The 14,303-nt window shown below is 49.0% G+C and overlaps 1 protein-coding gene across 1 annotated transcript in view; it reads left to right on the forward strand.

Annotated features, from left to right (window-relative positions):
* ADCY9 (adenylate cyclase 9) overlaps nucleotides 1-7,334 on the forward strand; it is a 119,735-nt gene extending 112,401 nt beyond the window's left edge. The window contains exon 10 of the mRNA XM_060648307.3: nucleotides 2,939-7,334. Within this exon, the coding sequence (XP_060504290.3) occupies nucleotides 2,939-4,127 (1,189 nt within the window). The 3' untranslated portion in view covers nucleotides 4,128-7,334. The remainder of the gene's footprint in view (nucleotides 1-2,938) is intronic.
* Nucleotides 7,335-14,303: the final 6,969 nt, after the last annotated feature.

Here is a 14,303-nt window from a genome sequence, read left to right on the forward strand (position 1 = left end):
ACAGTCTGGTGCCCTTCTCCCTCATGCTGGCCTACGTTCCAGTCTTCCCCTCCTCTGTGCAGAGGGACTGGCCTGTGCCCCTCTCCGGAGTCAGGCCACACTGCTGGCTTTGGCCACAGCACAGTGAGAAAAGCATCGAGAGCAATAGCCTGCTTGAGGAGACCCGGACACATCACCCATGTCTGCCCCAGGGCTACAAAGCCCAACTGGACTGTGAAGATGGTGGTGAGCCTCGGTGACATGTACTTATAAAGGGGACTGTTCCTTAATGTCACCACTTTGGAGAAACAGAAAGAAAGGTTCCCTCCTCACCCACCGAGATGGGCCCACACAAGAGAAGGCCTTCTGCCTCCTGGGGCAGATTCTCTCCCTATTCTCAAGCCCGTTAGAGGGCTTGCAAGGCTGAACACAAATCCGTTTCGGTCATTTCAGTTAATTGTTCAGTACTTGAGATTCATAATCTGTGTTGCCATTTGATTAAATGACCATCGGAAGAATAAGTAAGTGTGGTGTGTCTTACCACAGAGGCCATTTTGGGTTGCCGGCTCACAGGGAACTTACGGCAGGGATCCCCAAAACCACCCCCAGAACCAGCAATTTGCTGGGAGGATTTAGGACTCAGCACATAGTTGTACTGTGATTTATTACAATGAAAGGACACAAAGCAAAATCAGCAGAGAGAAAAGGTACATGAGATAGAGTCCAGAGGATACTAAGTGCCAGCTTTCAAGAGTGCTGTCCCTACCGCATAGTCTGGGACGTTCTTAATTCCTCCAGCAATGAGCTGTGACACAACAGGTAAAATGTTGTCCACCAGGGAAGCCCATCAGAGACTCTGTACCCAGGGTTTCTATTAGAGGCTAGTCAGATAGGCATCTCTGCCTGGCATCAATCAAAACTCCGGACTCTCGGAAGGAAGGCAGGTCCTCAGCATAAACCACCTTGTTTGCGCAAGCAGTGTAGACGCGGTGAGCCCCTTTTATCAAGGGGGGCAGGAACCTCCCCAAATCCGAGATCCTGATGCCAGCCTAGGGCAGTGCTGCCGGTAGGCCTTTCTGTGGCTAGCAGCCTCAGGCCTGCTCTGTTAACTCCTTTTGCATAGAACCTGAGGCCAGGAGGGACTTAGCAATACTCCAGCCCATCTTCAGTTTACATGTGAGGAGATTGAGAGCTAGAAATCTTGCCCAGGGTTCCAGAACTCCGCAGTAGTCGGCTGGGACAGAGTCTGGGGATTCTTATTCCAAGGTCAGGGCTTCTGTGACTGTGTTTCATGGAGGACCATTATGGCCAGATTGGTCAATTTCGTTATTTTTTATAATATCCTTAAGTCACAGGTAACAGTAAAACTTCTTAAACATTCTGATTACACGATTGAGTTTTCTGTGCCATGGAGCTATCTAAACTGAGGACCTATCCATTTTATATAGAATCATATTTATAGTGACTCAGCCCATTGCTACATAAGATCTAGAAGCCCACTCTGTGTGCTGTAGAAGCACATGAGAGCCCAGAATTGACATGAACAGAGCACTCACAGCTCTGTAAACAAACAGAAGACAGACAAGGAAATGCCATGCTCATTAACAGTGATTGCCTCTGCGTGGTCCATGATGGCCAAATCTTTTCTTTCTGCATTTTCCCCTACATTTGTTCTCATGAGTATGTAGTACTTTTAAATGGAAAAGCTGTATCTAAAAAAGGAACTTGCAAAGAGACCGTGCTCCTGGCACTAATCTTCAGTCACACCTGTTGCTGGTCAGCACCGTCCAACTGCAGAACAGGCCCCCACCCTCCGAGAGCCCCCCGCCTCGAGAGCACGCTGTCATCAGAGGGAACAGAAATGAGAAAGGCAATTGGAAAATTTCTGCTGGAATTGTAAATGTGCAGTAGTTGAAGTGACTCCGTGGTTCCGGCTCCAGTAGTTTGTCCCACAGACAGACTCCCTCCTGTGCACAGGAGCGTCCCTGCGCTGTTCGCCAGTAGTAAGCGGTGGACGCAGCCCCAAAGGCCCAGGGTTGGGGTCTGGTTGTTACGGTACATCCATGTATTAGAATTTCTTGCAACCACAAGAAAATCAATACTTCTCTGAAGGAAAGACATTTGTTTTTTACCACTATTTATGCTGTCTGAGTTTCTCACAGTGTGCTACTCTTGAAAGTATACATACTATTTTTTAAAATGTTAACATTGTCTTAAATGACTTTGGCAAAATAGAACTAACCCAGAAAGGGCTAATGGTACGTTGGTGGACTTTTATACGGGTAGACGGTAGAGAACTTACCAAAATCCTTTGTAAAGGTACACATCTTTCAGAACTAACATTGGATGAGAAATCTGAAAAGGGAGTGCGTCAGAGAATGTTAAATTTCTTGGGTATGATGATGGTAGTGTGGTTACATTGGGAGATGTCCTTATTCTTAGAAGATAGGGACTGAAGTATTCAGGATCCAAGTGTCACGATGTCTGCAGTTTACATTCAGAATGTTCAGCGGGAGAGGCGTGTGTGCATGAGTGTGTGTTGAGAGGGAAAGAGAAAAGCAGGGAAACATCAGCAATTGTTGAATCCAGGAGAGGAGTGTATGAATGTTTTAAGTAGCCTCTTAACTTTCCTGTAAGGTTGAGAATTTTCAAAATAGAAAGTTGGGGGTAAAGAAAAGATGTTAAAAGTCCAGGAGCTGAAGGCTCCTGAAGAACCACAGTCACCAAGTGCTTACTCAGAAGCCAGTGACAAAGGTCAGCCTTTATTTCTGCACCGCTCCAGCCAGCCAGCTAAACGGGAGCGGGGCGCTTGGCGGCTGCGTGCTGTCGATGCCCCAGAATTTGGTGCCGAGTGCTAGTTAGCTGGGCTGTTTCAGAACCCACAAGTCCTGAGCAGCAACCTCTCCCTTAAAAGGTGCATTTAAGAAGGTACATCGGTTCTCTTCTCTTTACTCTCCAGTTCCAAGGGGAATCCGTGCAACAGTTCCTTGCCGCGTGACGGCAGAGCAGCCAGCCTGATTGGCCAGGAGGGGGTTCTTGTCTTCTTTCTCCTGCTCTTGTTGGTCTGGTTCCTGAATCGAGAATTCGAGGTCAGCTACCGCCTGCACTACCACGGGGATGTGGAGGCGGACCTCCACCGCACCAAGATCCAGAGCATGAGGGACCAAGCTGACTGGCTGCTGAGAAACATCATCCCCTACCACGTGGCTGAGCAGCTGAAGGTCTCCCAGACCTACTCCAAGAACCACGACAGCGGGGGCGTCATCTTTGCCAGCATCGTCAACTTCAGCGAGTTCTACGAGGAGAACTACGAGGGGGGCAAGGAGTGCTACCGCGTCCTCAACGAGCTCATCGGGGACTTCGACGAGCTCCTGAGCAGGCCGGGCTACGGCAGCATCGAGAAGATCAAGACCATCGGAGCCACGTACATGGCTGCGTCAGGGCTGAACGGCGCGCAGTGCCGGGACGGCAGCCACCCGCAGGAGCACCTGCAGGTCCTGTTTGAGTTCGCCAAGGAGATGATGCGCGTAGTGGACGACTTCAACAGCAACATGCTGTGGTTCAACTTCAAGCTCAGGGTGGGCTTCAACCACGGGCCGCTCACGGCGGGGGTCATCGGCACCACCAAGCTGCTCTATGACATCTGGGGCGACACCGTCAACATCGCCAGCAGGATGGACAGCACGGGGGTGGAGTGCCGGATCCAGGTGAGCGAGGAGAGCTACCGCGTCCTGAGCAAGATGGGCTATGACTTCGACTACCGAGGGACGGTGAACGTCAAGGGCAAGGGCCAGATGAAGACCTACCTGTACCCAAAGTGCACGGACAGCGGGGCCGTGCCGCAGCACCAGCTGTCCATCTCCCCGGACATCCGAGTCCAGGTGGACGGCAGCATCGGGCGGTCTCCCACGGACGAGATCGCCAACCTGGTGCCTTCTGTCCAGAGTGCGGACAAGACGCCTCCGGGTTCCGAAAACAACGTGCAGGCCAGGGATGCTCACCTGTCCTCTAAGAGGCCCTGGAAGGAGCCTGTCAAAGCCGAAGAAAGGTGTCGATTTGGCAAAGCCATAGAGAAAAGCGACTGTGAAGACGCGGACGCTGAAGAAGCCAGCGAGCTCACCAGGCTCAACGTTTCTGAGAGCGTGTGACGCAGCGCCCGTCGCTGCCGCGGTGCTCTGCTCCTTGAAACCCAGTCACGTTTGTACTTGCCTGTTGTGCGTCCCGAGCACCACAGCCTCTGTCCCTGGACGTGGTGTCACGTGGTCGTGGCAGCCCTGACGTCTGTGCGGACCACAGCTATTCAGGGGTCGTTTCCATCCGTCTCGTTCCTTTTCTTCCCCGGAGCCCTATCCCCTGGGTGTGACCGTCCAGCAGCGTGGAGAACAAGTGCCTTCGGGGGCTGGCCGCGGCGTCTAGTCTGGGGACAGAGACCGCCGGTGGAGATCATGGCATTGGGTATTGCTGGACTTTTTAAACAGAAGCTGTGGTTAAGATAGCGTTCTTACTGCTTTTCCTCACAAGACACTTTGGGTTTTTGTTTTGTCGTCGTTTGTGTTTTTGTTTTGTTTTGTTTTGTTTTTGCTAATACAATGTTTTTGCGGTTTATTTTTTTCTGTGTACGTAATAGTGTTTCCCAGTGCCCTGATCTTTCTATGTAAACATGTACACGCACACACACTTTCATTTATGAATCTGAGATCAAGTGCCAGTAACTCACTGTGAGGGGCGGTGGGGGGGCGTGGGGTGCGAGCAGCCACCAGCCTGGACGGCCCGCGCCCTCCCCACCTGCGCCTTCCAGAGCTCCTGGGCCCTCGGGGCTGAGGGGGCGCCGCTTCCCAGCCAGGTGGTGTTAGGGCTTCTTCCACGTGCAGGCCCAAATTCCAGATGCTAACCAGGGATGCGCTCGTGAACCCAGGCCTCAGGTATTTAAGAGCCGTGTTTCATTCTGCCCTGGAAACCAAGGGGTCTTCCAGCTGGGAGCGAAGGGGTTTGTCTGAAGCCGAGTCCTCTGAGAGGGAAACTCGAAATAAACGTCTGAGGGTTGCATTTATTTATTTATTTATTTATCAGGAAGTGCGTGTTCGGGGGAGGGGCTGCCAGGTCATTGTGGTGAAGGGAGATAGGCTGGGTGGGGGAAAGGGGGGCTGCAAGCACGCAGCAGGGTGAGAAGATGCCCACTAGTGCTTTGGCCGCTTTGGGCCACGTCCCCACACAGGGGCTGAGCAGGACCTGGACGGACGTGGCCAGAGCACTCTGGGCCAGAGATGCTCCCAGCCACGGTTTTCAGCCTAACTAACGCAGCCGCTTCTGCCCTGCGAGCTGCAGATCGGTGCCCATGGGGCCTTCCTGCCGCAGGGGTCGAGTCGGAGCCCTGCTCTGTATGAGGCAGGAGGCCTGGGCAGGGGCTTGGCTCCCACACAGCCCAGAAGTTTCTCATCCTTTCCCGTTCTTGGCTTGCGCTGGGCCTCTCTGCGGCAGGATTGAACCTAGTGAGTGAATCTGAGCCCCCTTTAGGTGGAGTTCTTACACTGTGCGTAGAGACAGAATCGTCCACGTGCAGATGAGGTGTTAAACCAGGGCAAGTGTAGAAAACCTAAGGAAAATCACTTCTGGGCCCTTTGTTGCTAATCCTGCCCGTGATGACGTTTTGCCGTGTTGAGTCTGGAGCGGACGTGGTGTTGAACTCAGGCTAGAGTTGCCTTGTCGTGGTCATTTTCCAGGTGACACTGGCATATAGTTCACAGGATGATTTGAGGACTAGCTCCTTCTCTGTTGAAGGTCATTACCGGCATGCCCTGTGCATTTTCTTTTCGCTGCTAAAATCTCTGTGTAACTGTCACATCTATATCAGGTCCCGTTATCAACCCCGCCCCCCAAATTCATACGCAATCTGCCATTTCCGGTATCAGGAAATACTGATTCTGATCGGCCAGCTCTCCTTGGGGACATGCATGGGTCCCAGCAGTATGGCCACAGCCAGGGTCTCGATGTCCAAGCAAGTCAGGAGCGCTCTCCGTAACCAAGATCTTCCTTCAGGTTTTACTGTCAGTTTGTTGGTCTTCCGATGCCGGAGAAAGGATGGTGTGACAATACCTCTTGCTTCTAAAGAATGTATTCTTACAAGATCCTGCAGAATTTTTATTTTTATTTTTGTTTTAAAACACTACCCGATGCTGTCCTTGCCCATAGGGAAGGTGGGTGTTAGGGGCTTCTATCAGTGTTAAGGCGTGTATCTGAGTGTGGTCCTCTCCCTTTGCCTTCTTTCTCCAGGCTCCATAGCTCTGGCAGCAGCTAAGGGGCTGGGCAGTTGCTGACTCGTCAGCTGTGTCTCTGCTGTTCCGCTCAGAGCACGCCCGTAGAGGTTCATCTCTGCACATGCGTCCTCCCCAGCACATTCTCTTATTCCTTCCCCTGCTGCAAGGATGTTTGTGATTCCTGACCCTGGGAAGCTGCAGACGGCAGGGAGAGGGTCTTAACATCTGGCGATCTGGTCCAGCAGTGTGCACATCGGAGCCTTTGATGGATGGCTCTCCCAGAGTTTTAAAATTGTCTTTAAAAAAAAACACCCTGAGCCTTCCTAAATAACCAGTACAGATGTTCTCTCTGGGCCACTATGCGACATGGGTCCTTCCCAGTTCCTTGCCCTGAAGCATACCTCAACGCAGGACCACAGAATCTCTGCAGCGGGAATGCCACGCGCCCAGCTCTGTTGGCGTTGAACAAATAGTCACTGAAGACGGGTCCCTAAGAAGCAGTTCAAGCGCTACCAGCACGATGGATGTATTCTTCACAGTGGCAATACCTCTTACGAACTTAGGTCAGGAAGCAATACTTCAGAACTGAATGTGTGTAAATAGTTGCTTTGAGTTGCAACTGCTGTTTTCTTCTTGGCCCCAAGTCAGATCGAATTATACATACATACATATATATATGTATATACATATATATATATATATAAACAAGCACACAATTTTATCCAGTGCAAACAAACGTAGAGCATCAGTTATGAAGCCCTTAAGTAGCTTGAAGAGTCACACAGATTATGCAACACCTGCACATTTGCACTTGACACTGAGAGCCAGAGGGCCGCGTGCTTCCCGCTACGTGGACTGTAATAATTTGTAGTTTCCAAAGATCTGTCTGCGTTTGCATTTCTAGATTTTTGAGATAAGCATTTTTTGGTTGATTGTTTCAGAAAATCACATCATGCCTAGAACCTAAAGTTAAATTAGCAAGAACCAACTGTTTGCATTTTTCCATCGTTCCTTCACTCTGCTCTTTTTAAATTGTTAATTCTAATTATTTGAAAATGCATCCACTGAAGAAATGGATATTAAAATATTCTAAAATCTAAATCCTTGATGCCTGGTATTTCCTCATTGAAAAGATAGACGTGTAGCACTTCAGAAATTGGGGCACTCCTGGTTTCCTGCAATTTGTGGCTGAACTAAGAAGATCTGCTTTTCTTTCACATGACTCGGAAAACAAGGCAACTAAAAAAAAAAAAAAACCTATTTATGTATGTGGTTTCTTTTTTTTTAATGGACGTATTTGCTACAGTTAACTTAGGTTGAAAAACATTTATTTTTACATGGAACTTAGAAAAGGATAAAAAGCAGGTTGCAGTGCAAGTTTCGCTAGCAGCTATCCCTGTTGTATTAGGCCCTCTCAACAGTTTCTCCTGCAAGCTGTGAAGAGAAGGAATTGGCTGAGAAAATGAAGTAGGTTTTCTGAAAAAATGTGCCCACATAGCCTCTCCTTGCAGAGTTCCGGGGTGTCCGTATCAAGGGAAGTCACAAACCCATTTCAGAATCAGTTTAAAGTCACAGAGCCTCTCCTCAAGACACGTACATGCCCTTGGTACGTATCTCGGGGGTTCACAACACCTCCTCTGGAGCCAGACTGTGGATCTGCTCAGGTGTAGAGGCTTTTCCCCTAAAAAAGTTTTTCCTGGTGAGTGCAGTATTTATGAACACCTTCAGAGCACAGGATCCTCTTGTAGGCTCTGTGAAGGGAAGTGAAGATGCGGCCCCCCAGTCCCTGCTCATTGCTTCACAGGGATCAAGCTTCTAGTTGGTTCTCTGCTAGAACCTGGTGCCAGTGAGGGCACTATTCGTTGACGCGGGCGTCCTTTCCTCCTGAGCCATGGGGACCTTTCATAAGGTTAGGCAGTGATGGTCTGTGCTGCACTGAAGGTCTTGTGGGAACATGGGTCTCTTTTCTAGAAAAGGCACCCTGGGGGTCTTGGGAAGACTTCTCAGTGAAGAAACATGGCCCCGAATTTTTACAGTAGGACTTAGCCTTTGTGGCTGCTCTTCTCCAGTGTGGGGGACCTCCTTGTGGCACCTGGAATGGATCCCGAGTGCCAGGAAAAGGAAGCTAACTGGGGAAGAGATAAGAAAGAGGAAGCGATTAAGAAAAGCACACAGTTGCACAGCATCTATGTGTAGATTAAAAATCCCCCCAAGTGTCTATTTTTATACAGTTCCTTTATAAAAATTGTTTTTTTTTTTTTTTTTTTTTTTTTTTTTAATTACATGACTCCAAAGAGTTGTCACTGTAAACTAGACTAATGTAAGCTTGGGGAATTCTGTTCCTGCTGGGCCCGGACACCGGAAGGAGAAGTGAATTAAGCTGTCATGTATCGAGCAAGCCGAGTGCCTCCTTAAGTCTCAGTCACGGAAAGCAGTGATCTTAACCTTTCTTGGCTCACAAAGCCTTTGATAATTTGATGACAGTTGTGGCTCTTTTCTCCAGCAAACAAACAAGCAAACACAGAAAACACACGCATACACACACACACAAACAAACCCTCTTAGTGTTGCGTACAATTTCAGGAGTCCCTAGATCCAAATAAAGTACCCGCGATCTGCAGTAACTAGAGGGATGATTTTTTATTAGAACTCTCTGCAGGTGAGGTTTCCAAACATTTCCGGACGCCATTGGAAATTTGGTTCGCCACGTCAGTGCTGCTTGTTTGTACGTGGATTCCCAAGCAAATGATATGTTAGTGTTTGATGCCTGAGTTATTTGATTATATTCATAGAGCCACTCAAAGAACTTTACAGTTTTACAAAGTCAGATTCTTCCCAACAGATAAGGAACATTCAGCCAGTAACTACTGAGTACCTACTACGCGCCCAGTAATTGCAGACCTCCCTTTATGTGGGTTGTTGACGTTGCCACAAGGCTTGAGAATATTTGAGCAGCCACTGTGGTTACAGACTCTGCTTTTCCCATTGCTTTCCCGCTACAAATTCGAGGACAGCTGGAGGGATCTGGGTTTGCGTAGCGACATCTTCTCCTTACTGACGTTTTTAAACAGTGGCTTCTCAGTGTCCTCTGTAGCCCATGAGATGATCTTTGTGTTCATGGTCTTAAGGAGTATTCAGTCTCCCAAGAGAGAGCGACAGACAGAGAAGTGTTCAGAGAAACAGCTGCACCCGTATCGGGTCGGTCCCTCACGGAGGGGTGAGGCCACTCCACATGCAACCCATAAAATCATATGCTCTATTTTTAAAACCGTCCTCTCCAGATGGCAGTTGGGGCCCCAGCACAAGGGTGTCAGAACAAGGTGCTGGCTTGGACTGATTGGGCTGGTGGGAGCCTTTCAGGAACACCACCACCCAGTAAAGTGTCTCCCTGCCCTCTCCAGGAGGAGGGGGTCCAGATGTCTCTGACCTTCTCATGTCTGCCCTGTGCCCTGTCGAGAGGTGGGCCGAGGCAGCTGGCAATCTTGTAAACGAATTGCTCTTCTAAACGTCTTCCTCTGACTTTCTTGATCTTCTCAGCAAATAAAATTCTTGCCACGTAGATTGGGAGGGCAATGGATGGCGTCAGAAAGGAGGAATTGTTTGGACTTGTCCGTGTGATCTCAGGAAAAGGAAGTGCTGAACACCTGCACACTTGCAGCAGCCCTTTGTGACATCCCTGTGCCCAGGGCCGACCTCACAGCTCGCTGCGCCCGTCCTTGGGAAGACCTCCACTCACATTCTCCCTGGCTTCCAGCCTCTCAGCTCTCCAGAACTGGCTGCTGGGGAGACCTCCTCCCACCGAAGACCAGCCAGCCCCAGCTCAGGGACAGCCATTTCTCTCCAAGGACACACGTGCCTCCATTCATTCCACTGCCGCCCCAGCCCCTTGCACTGGTAGTGTTAACCTCCCAAGTAAGGTTTCGTTTCATGCCATCCTCACTGTCTGACTTCGGGAGTATGGACAAACCTGCAATGACACGGTGAGCAGCCAGTTTATTGACTTAAACTTTAAGAACCCTTTCGCTGCTAAATTCAGTTCTCACGTATGCAAACATGCCCCTCCACATAAAGCAGTTTCCCCTTACAGCTTTATACCAAGGAACTCAAGACACAGGGAACCCCTTTTGTCTTCACGACGCCTCGCCAAAGGAGGTAGGCAGAGAGCTTTTTTCCCTCTGCGACAGATTGAGAGCTGAGCGTAGCTGAGTGGCTTCCCCCCCGGTTCAGCTGGTGGCTGCCCCTCGTTCCCAGCCACACAGCCAGAACACAGAGCATGCTGCCAAATCCAAATAACTAGATGTCTGGACCTCCGCCTCCCTTTGCCGGGAAAGAGCAAAGAATCCAGGTAGTGGAGTGCGTCATCACGCATTTAAATGGTGAAATCAGACAGCAGGTCAGCAAGTGACCGACAAGGTAGAATACGTCTTCTCTCCTCTCCCTCTCCCCTTCTTTTTGTGAGACTGGATGCATGACTTAAATGTAGGATGTTTATTAGCTGGCATATGCTTAAAATGGAGTTTAAAATTATTCCAATGTGCATATACTAACCAAGACTCTCATCAGAAATGAGGCAAAGTTTGCAACATGTCAGTGCCTTCAGCAAGATCAGCATAAAGCACAGGTTGTTATGTTGCTGTCCTATACTTCCTGCCAACAGAACAAATAGATTGCATACTTTTAACATAAAATCAGGGTTTTTTCCCCCTCTAACTGTTGGTTACACAATAAATTCTTTATTATATATACTGTTAGGTCATTTTTGAAACACCTGTATCAGATATCTGCATACCTCTGGTATTTCAGGGAAGTATTAGAGGGGAAGAGAAATAAGTACAACTTGGCTATGTAACTTGAAGTAACATAGAATGTCATTTGCATTGTCCACCAATGTGGGGCTTTTGGGTAAAAAATGGACTTTGTTGACTAGTCACAAAGGACTGAGGAAGCCAGTAGTTTACCTTTTAGCGGCCAGTCATGTAGCATGGTGGGTTGGTGGAGCTTTTCGTTGGTAATTTTGGTTTGCCAGAATGATACCTCTTCCTCCTCAAGAGTAAAGATTTTTGATGGCATCACAGATACGTTTGGAATGTTCATGTAGCACAGAAGAATATGGTTGAACATGATCCCTGATCTCCTGTTATTGATTGCATGATGAGTTGCACTTTCCCAAAATTTCATTCAGGGACTTCTGTCGACTTCTAAAGATCCTAACCTACCATGATACCCAGAGAGCATTTGGATTTGTTTCTTTGTTTTTAATATTTAAAAAATGCAATTTACATGAACTTTCAGGAAATTAGTTCAATTAAAACCTAAGAAGATAAGGTAAAACTATTTGGAGGGGGAAAAAATTTGAAGCAGTCATCCAAATTAGGATAAAAGCAACTTTTTTCCTAAAGTATTTCTAATGAGACAGAGTGAACATACTGCACAAATCACATAACAATCCAAAATCTTCCATTCGCGCTTCTTACGCAGCCAATATGATGGGCCACTTCGATCTTTTCAGGATCTCATTTCCAAATTTCCTCCTCTCCTTCTTCAACTGCCCGTTTTGTTGGCAGAATGACAGTAGGCTCAGACCTGTGTGCTTAGAGAGAACACCCAGTGTGTCCTAATGAACTAGCTGTTCGTTAGTTCCTGGACCTCCCTCCTGGACCTCCCAAGAGTTTGTCTGCATTCTCAACCAGTGGCTCCTGTCCCCGCCTGAAACAGAAGACCTCTGTCACTAGTGCCCGTAGCAGCAGCCCCTTCGATGACTTCTAGCAGGAGCACAGCCACTGCCACAGCATGAACGTCCCGCGTGCCCTGCGACAGCCGGGCCCCACCCTCCTCCAGTCCTCCTGAAGTGCAAGAAGGCGATGTCCGAGCACTACAATGGCACCAACCCTCCTGCGGCCTCTCCGTCTTCCTGGAGAATTCCGGTGTCTTTCCTGTTCCACTTGTCACACTCTTCCCCGTCCACACCTCACACACTGGCCCAGTTTGAGATGTCCCAAGCCCCTCGCCATAAACTGCCACCAGGGCCCAGGCAAGCCTGTGACATCCACCGCCCTTCAGGAAATAATCTTCAAGACCCTTCTGGTTTTAACCCCAAGGAGCTGCCAGAGTCACAAGCTGGGAGTTGGAGCCTGGCTCACAAAGAGGATTGTCATCTCTGCACTCCTGGGCCAACCCTGGGCAGCAGTGAGCCGGACCCTCAGAGACACCCCCCCACCAGTCCCCAGTATCCTGGGATTCCCCGAAGCTATCCTTGGACTTGGGGGACGTCAGGGGAAGAGCAGAGGACCACCTGGGGATGCCCAGAGAAGTGGCTGTCCACAGAGAGCAGTTCACCAGTGTTCAGTGACCTAGCGCAGCAGGTCTTGGATCCCCAGCAGCCCTTTGCCACCCCCGTGACCCTCAGATGTCACAGCAGCAGGTGTGCCAGGCAGGGCCTCCAGGTCCCCCTCTTCGCACTACGGCATTAAACCAGAGCACCAAGAACCGCACACTGATGAGCGTCGTGTGAAAAACCCAAAGCCTTAACATCCTCGTGGAAATCCTCTGTCGATGTCACAGTCCATCACAGACGGCGTTTTCGGATTAGCCGTCCCTGAGACGATCCAGAAACTACAATCAACTTCCACTGTCTCAATCCATGCACCCATCCTTCCAAAACCAATTCTGTGAGGCACGCGAGTCCTAATGTAACACGACACGCCAGCGTGGCCCCGTCCAGCTTTGTCCTGACAGTTGCCAGGGCGTGTGTCCTTGCTTGTGGTGGTGAATCACCGTGGAAGGGCTCCTTCAAGCAGCCTTTGACTTGTGGACGGTCGTATGTCCTACCCTGAAGCCAGCATTCCTTCACACACGCTGACGGAGGCTGCCTATGCATGGGCTTTGCTTCTTGCTACCCATGAAACACAGAAAGAAATCACGGATTATAAGTAGGCTTCCCCTTCCAAAAGCATGGATAGTTTTCTTTTTAGATCCTATTTTCTAGAAACTGCTTGTGGTTCTTTCTTTCATCCCCTCCACACACGTGCCCCTCTTCTCTCTTCTGACAGAAGCTGAGACGGGGACTCGAAGTTTGCTTTCAGTTCAAGGGAAGGGGCCTAAGTGTAAATAAAAGTAAATAGAAGAGTAAAAGTAAAGTAAGAAAGAAACTGCTTACGTTTTGCCAACAACCAAAACCAAGAAGAACTGTATCTATGAAATACTAAGCGACATCTGTATATAGATAAAAGCACGTTATCTGTAAGTCATTACTACAGACCTTGTCATCTGTCGTGTACTCAAATGTTTCACTGTATTAGAGAAAACTTCACACTATCTATCGAGGAAAGCTGGGGAAAGAATTCAAAATACAGTATCATTGACTCAAATTTTGTTGTTTATTCTGGGCTTGGCACAATTTCAAATAGGAGATGCGCTGAATGTAAATTATGGATCAGAAAATGGATTTATCTGCAGGGATTCTGAAACCTCTCTTTAACACAAGACCAATTCATACGGGTTAGCCCCTGTGGGTATGCAGTCCACTGGTGGGGGTTGGGGGTCAAAAGCAGGTGGGTGCATTTTAATACCAAATGCAGGCACTTCCGGGAGAAGGGGGTGGGGGTGCTGCCATCAGCTCTCCCTAGCTTGAATCGAAGTGTCCCGAACGCATAGCGTGACTGCAAGTTTCTGGGCCTCAGGTGCAACTCTCGGGGTTGGAAGGTTCATTTAGCCCCTCTCCTCAAGCAGGAACGTGTGCAGACAGGCAGATAGAGAGCGAGGAAGCACTCCCTCCCTGGGAGTCTCTCTCCCCACCTCTGAAGGAGAGCAGGTGAAGCCTCTGGGAACTGTGGGTAGGACACACTCCTGCATGTCTGGCGGGAGCTTTCTCTGAATTCTCTGGAGTTTGTTGGACCGTGAGCTGAGCTCGCAGACGGGAGCGAACCAAAACTTGTTTTCTTTGGACTGCTTCAAGCAAAAATGGAAGAAGGGGGCTCATTTTTTCCAGTGACTTTTTTTTTTTTTAAATCAATAGTACAGATCCAAAGTAAGCATTTATTCACTGGCCCAGCTTCCTAATCTTTTCACTTA

Source organism: Panthera onca, chromosome E3 (genome assembly GCF_046562875.1).
Source record: "Panthera onca isolate mPanOnc1 chromosome E3, mPanOnc1 haplotype 2, whole genome shotgun sequence".
NCBI lineage: Eukaryota > Metazoa > Chordata > Mammalia > Carnivora > Felidae > Panthera > Panthera onca.